This window comes from Poecilia reticulata, linkage group LG21, assembly GCF_000633615.1.
Source record: "Poecilia reticulata strain Guanapo linkage group LG21, Guppy_female_1.0+MT, whole genome shotgun sequence".
Lineage (NCBI taxonomy): Eukaryota > Metazoa > Chordata > Actinopteri > Cyprinodontiformes > Poeciliidae > Poecilia > Poecilia reticulata.
Genome location: NC_024351.1, coordinates 23,968,154 through 23,975,805, shown reverse-complemented (window position 1 = coordinate 23,975,805; position 7,652 = coordinate 23,968,154). Strand labels below are relative to the sequence as shown.

General features: G+C 39.4%; 1 protein-coding gene across 3 annotated transcripts in view; it reads left to right on the top strand.

The window, feature by feature from the left end:
- The window catches only part of map3k7 (mitogen-activated protein kinase kinase kinase 7), a 43,954-nt gene that overhangs the window by 11,152 nt on the left and 25,150 nt on the right, over positions 1–7,652 (top strand). For all 3 annotated transcript variants that reach the window (XM_008398472.2, XM_008398471.2, XM_008398473.2), the window contains exons 7-9: positions 719–843; positions 1,699–1,827; positions 4,419–4,549. In XM_008398472.2, the coding sequence (XP_008396694.1) occupies positions 719–843; positions 1,699–1,827; positions 4,419–4,549 (385 nt within the window). The remainder of the gene's footprint in view (positions 1–718; positions 844–1,698; positions 1,828–4,418; positions 4,550–7,652) is intronic.

Sequence of the window (7,652 nt, the reverse complement as noted above, 5' to 3'; positions counted from 1 at the left end):
TTTTTAGAATAATCAATTTAAAAATAGTATATTTTTAAAAATGCACTTAAATCCAATTTTTTTTAAAGATTAATAGTTGTATCACTTGTCAATAAAAAATGAGAAAGAGAAAGAGAAAACTTTTTTTTTCTGGATTGACTGGTTGTGTTACTGATGAATGGAAATGCTGCACGTTCTTGAAAAAGAATTCAATAGTCCTGAATTTGTGCTTGTTTGGGTCAGTACCCAGTTCCATAAATAGAAAATGTTATTAATAAACAGTCCTAAAATATCCAACTAATTCCAGCTAAGAAGATCAGCATTTGGCCAGTGTTTCTGCTTTGAAGCTGTTGGGATGATTAGAAGTTGTCACACATCAGCTGGAGCAGAAGGAGATGTGAATACATACAACACATGGTTCTCCCCATTAACCTAAGGGGAGAAACTTGTTTCTCCCCTTAGGTTAGATGAATGCATCTAACCTAAGGGGATATGTTATATGCATTCACTTAATGAGTTCATGGGTACCACTTGTTGCAACAAAAATGTGGCTAATTGATGGTGTTATTTACTTTTGTTTGTAGAATTAGCTAAACTGGTATTTTTACAAAAGGTAGAACAAAAACAGTTCTAGAAAGAAACCTCTGTCTGTGAGAGATCTTATTAGTGCAGTCATTTCAGCACATCCCTGTAGTTCTTTTTTTCTAATTGCTTTTATTTGCTCAATTGTTTGTTCCAGTCTGCTTCTAGTGGCAGGTGGCACAGTGCTGAAGATTTGTGACTTTGGAACAGCCTGTGATATCCAGACCCACATGACCAACAACAAAGGAAGTGCAGCATGGATGGCCCCAGAGGTATTTGAAGGCAAGTAGAAGTGGCATTCCTGCTATCATCCTGGTTTTATTGGAACAGAATGCATCCTGATATGTTTCTTTTTATTTATTTCTGGACATTCTCTCTGAATTGCCACAAACCTGTTCAAGCATTTCTTTGTTTTCCTTCTTGCAGTTCACTTTGCGCAGGCACTTTTCACTTTAATTGCATCTTGGTGCTGCCAGCATGGATACATTAATCGTTGATTCATCCTCAGCCATCGTACACTCTGCTTTATTGATGGTAGTCACCAAAGGAAGGCAAAAAGATGGATGGTTTGATACTTGTGTCTTTATTTCCCCGGGGACACTACAATGTAGTATTTGTGTTCTCATTCAGCCAGCAGCCTAATGTATCACAAAATGATCAGACGTGTTCTTGGCGAGAGGGTCAGGAGAAAAGATGAAATAACATCTAGTCATTACCTTGTTTTTGGAGGCGAGATGCATGACTCAAATGCAATTAAACAACTTTCTACTGGCCTCTCCATGAACTCTTCACAACTAATTTGCATCGGTGTAAAGAGCATTCAAAACGCACAAGCACAGCAAGTTTAAAATAGGTGTGTGATGTGCACGTTTATTCTTCAACAGAGGCCTTGTAATTAAGCAACACAGGAGCTGTTCATCAGTAAAAATTGCTTGCATATTTTCATCCTTCTCCCTTCTGAAAGCAACAAGGAAATAAAAACTGCTCTTCTGCTGCTCTGTTTTCTCGGGCACATCTTTCTCTCTCATCTTAATTTTGCCACAGAGAATTGATTTTATCAGTCATCAGTATGAGAGTTTGAGTTTTCTCTGTGTGAAAATGTGCTCAGTGTTTTTGTGGCCCCGTCTGTATTTGCAGGCAGCAATTATAGCGAGAAGTGTGATGTTTTCAGCTGGGGAATCATTCTCTGGGAAGTGATCACTCGCAGGAAGCCCTTTGATGAAATTGGTGGACCAGCTTTTCGCATTATGTGGGCTGTTCACAACGGTGAGTCACACTGTGTTTTTAAATGTCGTCTGTCTGTGTGTGGGATTCAGAGGCTACAGTCCAGCTGTCGGCCACTGAGAGGCCTCAGATGTGTCTGTGCCTTAAGGCTCCCATCCACTGACACATGCAGCTCCACCTGCAGTTTATTGTCCTGCACACTATGATTAAAGGAAATGACCATGGGATTCGTGTATAAAAGAGTGCGCAGCGTTTGAAAGTTTGTTGTTGGGAGAAATTCTGAAACTTACAGAACAGAAAAACATTTTTATGTATAAAATGGTGTGTAGGCGTGTCATTGTACATGTAGGCCTGTCACGATAAACAAATCAATTAATCGCACAATAAATTAAAATTATTGTCCTCATTAATTTATTGGCTTTATCGTTTCTTCCTGCTTTTTTCTCATTTTATTGATGACAGAGAATGAATAAGACTCAACTCCAGTGTTCTCCACTGACCCCTCCCTTCCTCATTTCCTTAGTGTAATGGTCAGCTCACTCTACACGATTTTAGAATTGTCAATCGTCTGCCCATTTTCAAAACCTGAGAGACACACTAGCCGACAAAAAATCATAAGTATAACGGGTTCGATCGGGTTTAATCGTGCCATGTGTGGTGTCCAGCCACACAGCAAGAGCTACACACCACACACGAACCGATTTCTCTCAGCGACATTCAGATTTCAGACAGAAAATCCCGTAAAAACCCACTATATAAGACGTAAATTTAAAGTAAGCGAACGTGGCAGAACGAATAGCCTCATCATTATAACCTATTTATGTCACGTTAACGATGAACAGCTGAAAAGTTACCGGGTATATCAACTGTGGTAGCAATTTTGCTCCAACTCCTCTCATCATTTTTATGGATATTCCCATCACGAAATGTTGAATAAACGTTAATGTTGTTGCCACATATCATCTCCGATGTCCGCAACCCGAAGGTTGCGCTGTGTGAGCCGTTTGGGATTCCCCTCCTGCTTTCCCCTCAGAAAGCACGGAGGGGAATCCACGCTTTCTGATTAGCTACCTGCCACATTCAACAGGCTGCATCCTTGCTCCCAGTCGGGGAAAACCCCACACGCTGCAGTGACAAACTGGCCAAGACAATCCAACATGTTGAATATGCCTGATTTAGATGGGAGCGGCCACGAGGCTCTACCGACTGGACCCAATCAGTTGTAACACACAACACAGGATGATCGGTTACATTTATTGCAAGCTTCAATCTTAGAACGCTGTACGTACAGATTTGTATGTAATCTGTACATACAAATGTATGTCCAGATCACCTTGTATGTATGTACATGCATACAAATGTATGTACAGATTACATACATTTGATTAGATACATAACAGGAAAATCGGGGCAAAAAATYGTGTAGTGTGAACTGGGCTTAAGGGAGGAGTGAACTATTGCATCTGGTAGTCGGATATGCTCATCTTCTATCCAAATCTAATTATTATCCAAGGGCAATATAGCATACAGACTTCACAATCTGTACTCTTTTGGTTGAATGTAGTTTTTATTTCCACTTTGATTTTATGTTGGGTTTAGTTTTTATTCAAGTGCATTTTTTGTTAATGGAGACTTTTTGGTTGTTTTATTTTGTTTACAAGTTCCAGTGTTTAGTGTTCTTTTGAAAATAAAGTGTTTTATTTTTTTGGCAGGATGTGCTTGCATTATTATGTCATTACCATTACTTCAGTTTAAAATGGACTTCGAACAATATTATTGTTTATCGCAATAATATTTAAGACCAGCAAAATTTGTTATCGTGACAGGCCTACGTAGACGTTGCCTTCATGAATCCAGATTTGTGATAAATTGGGCGCAGCTGAGCATGTCATTTCTCCACACCTAAATGCATATGCAATTTGGTAAATACACAGAAATTTTCCACTACTGGTTTGAATAACCATGGCAACGACCTCTGCTTGAGTCTGTTTTCAATTACAACTAATAACAATAGATTTTATTTAAAAGGTGCATTTCAGAACACCTTTTAAATGTCTTTATTTTATTACATTACAGAAAATAAAATTAAAAGCAAATTGTGTGTTTTTCACATTTTATAAATCATAAAATAATTGTATTGTGTAAAATGTTAACTTTTACACAATAGTTACAAAAATGCTGAGCTCATTTCAGAAGCTCCTTCTCTGCATCGCTGGTCAACAACATTGTTAAAGGGTTAATAGAGGAGCCATATTGCGCTGGCTTCCTGAAGGCGGAGCTTTAGAAAGAGCAAGGTTTTAAAAAGACACACTCTGGAGCTTAAGGTGTTATATTAGGAAGAAAAATTTATTTAAAAAAAGTTTGCGTTGCTGCTGCACATTTTCATGGCAGGTTAAAAGTTTGTTTGGATTACCACACCCCATTATTTTTGTATATGCCAAAGTGTTTGTAAAATGTTGCACTGCACTTTATTTTTGCATACACAATAGGGCTCTTGGGAATATCTCCAATATTTTTTATTACTGAATTTTTATCTGTGAATCTTTAATAATTCATTCTGAGGTTTAAGGATGTAAATAATTAATTTTCTATCTTTCAAGATTTTTTCTTTAACCTAATATTTTTGCATTTAGGTACAAGACCACCACTCATCAAGAATTTGCCTAAACCCATTGAGAGCTTGATGACACGCTGCTGGTCTAAAGACCCCTCTCAGCGGCCTTCCATGGAAGAAATAGTCAAGATTATGACTCATCTAATGAAGGTAGTGTGCCATCTCCTATTTCTCACACCATCTGCACTTTTTTATTGAAGTACAGATGTACAGAAGTGGGGAAAATTCATATCAAGTAGCTTCCTGTTCTAATGTTCCTCATTAAAAATTAAAGAAAGACACCTGCAGTGTTTCAGCTTCGTTGGACTGAACTACTGTGGTCTGACATACAGAGGGGGGAAAAGTATTTAGTCGGCCACTGATTATGCTAGTTCTCTTTAAAACTTAGAAGGACAAGAGGTCTGTAATTTTCATCATTGCTAATTTTAATCACTTCAACTACGAGAGACAAAATGGAAAAAAAGAAATCCACTAAAGTTTCAGTTTGTTCACTCACACAATTTAATAAATTCCATGATGAGCTTACATCAGCTTACATCAGATAATACAGATCACAGATCATAATTGCACAATTAAACTGAGTGAATTAGGTCTCAAAAAGAAGCTATTTAAAGTTTATCCTACAATCACATTGTAGGATGTTAAAATTTATTTGTAAGTTATGGTGGAAAATAAGTATTTTATGTAGGGATGCAGGTCTGCACAGTGGCGCAGTTGGTAGAGCTGTTGCCTTGCAGCAAGAAGGTTCTGGGTTCGATTCCCAGCCTGGGGTCTTTCTGCATGGAGTTTGCATGTTCTCCCTGTGCATGCGTGGGTTTTCTCCGGGTACTCCGGTTTCCTCCCACAGTCCAAAAAACATGACTAATTGGCCTCTCCAAATTGTCCCTAGGTGTGAGTGTGTGTGCATGATTGTGTGTCCTATCTGTCTTTGTGTTGCCCTGCGACAGGCTGGCGACCTGTCCAGGGTGAAACCCGCCTCTCGCCCAGAATGTTAACTGGAGATGGGCACCAGCAACCCTCCCAAGCCCTCTAAGGGAGAAGGTTGTAAAGAAAATGGATGGATGTAGGGATGCACCAATTTATCGGTGTTATGTGAGATCGATGCTCGGCCGATAATTATATGTGAAGCCAATTTTATCCACCAATCTCATCTACCTTGACAAAGGTCTAAAAATCAATCATGTTCTCTTCTGCTCTGCAGTATGAGATACAAGTCATGTCTGCGCATTTGCATTTAACAATAGTTGCCCCACTGTTGCCAACTCAGGAACTTTCTTGCTATGTTTAGCGACATTTCACACAAAAGAAATTGATATTGGCCAAAATCATAATCAGCAGGCCAGACTTTTTAAAGAGCGGTTTTTAGCGATCAACCAGAAAATTGCAATCAGTGCAGCCCTAATATGTTCAATAATAAAAATTCAATTCAATGCTTTGTAACATAACCTTTGTTGGCAATCACAGAGGTCAAACGTGTTTTGCAAGTCTTCACCTCCAGTTCTGTCTCCTATTCTTTCCTTGTTGCCTCCGTCTCTAAACCAAACAACTGCTGGTCTCACTACTGTCTTCTCCACCTTTCCTTCCATTCTTACTCGGACCATTTTATCACACCTGATAAAATGATCTGACCAGAAGCGCCGCTCCACCCGTTCCAAACTGCTTGAACTCACTTCTTCACCTCTTTTCCATATGGTTTGTTGTTCTGAATCTTTTACCCTAATTACTTAGTCCTCTACCTTCTTTACCTCTTCTACCTGTAATAACACTGTTCCACCTGTTCTCCTCTCGTTTACACATTAATTCTATCTTGTGACTAATCTTCCTTCTTCTCGTTTCCACTCCACACCTCCACCTCTCCCACTTGTCCTCTACCTGCTCCCTGCTCTCACTTCAGATCACAATGTCAACTGCAACTCAACGCTTTGTAACATGACCTTTGTAGTCCATGGAGCCTCCTGTCTGGGGCTGATGGATAACGTCAACGCAAACAAAAAGGGGTTTAGAGCCGATCCTTGACGCACTCCCACCATCACATGGAACTCCTTCAGCACACTTCACTGCTGTCTCACAGCATGTCTCATACATGCCTTATACCAGTCTGACATATTTTTCTGCCACTCCAGAACAACATCTCCTCTCTTAGCACCCTGTTGGTACAGTGCAGCTCTCTCTGACCTTCTCTGTTCTTTCCAGGAGAACTGAAAGGTGTTTTCTAGAGATGTGCCGATCAGGTTTTTTCCTGCCGATACCAATTCCGATCACCCATGAGGGCCGATCACCGATACCGATCACATAATTTTTTTGTTTTTAAATCATAAACACTACCGGTTACATTATGTGGAAAAAGGAACCATGAATTCACCTTAATTTAGACAAAAACAAAACAGGCATTGTGCAAATTGTACTGCTATTGATAATATTATCTTTAACAGACTGATAACATATGAAGGCTCTGAAGAGGCTACATAATGCAAAGAGCCAAAATAAAACCTCTCAACATTGCCAAAAAAATTCAAGTATAAAACTTAACATTTAATGGCAAATACAGGATCCATTATAATAAACAATCCTGAGTTACTGAATGAAAACTTCCTGATAGCATGGCGGCTAGTTCTGATTGGTTGTTTCTGACTGAGCGGAGTAATTATGCAGAACTGGGAGGAGATCGATTTTTTTTTTTTAGAGATTATCTGTCTCATGTTAAGACAGCGAAAGTTTTAATACGTATGTAAAATGTATTTTTTTTAGGTTAGACGCTGCAGCTTTAAGCAGAGGTTTGGTGTGAGAGTCACTACCAGGTGGAGCAGAAGCAGCGCTCCGTCTGTGAAATATTACTACCTGTAGCGCATAGCAGCGGTTCAACAGTGAGAACAGAATCACATCGCAGCTCGAAGACTTAAATAATTTTGCGCGTTATTTGTTTAGCTTTCTGACCGTCATACTAATCCGGGCGAGTGTAGCTGTGCGCTGCTTTACCTGCTATCTGATCCTCCATATGTCTTTTTTACTGCAGTGAGCCTCGATGTAGCCAAACTCCGTCAAGTATGGCATTGTTTTTATGTCGTATTAGCTTCGTTGTGTTAATGCATTTTGACGTGCTTTAATTTTCCGCTGCAACACACAAACTTCCCCATTCACTCAGTGCGTTATTGTTCCACATCGCTTAGGATTTGTTGCTGCGCGTTTGCGCAGTGTGAAGGAAAGAGGAGACGAGTATGGAGGACCAAAACTGACATAATAATAAATAAAAGAA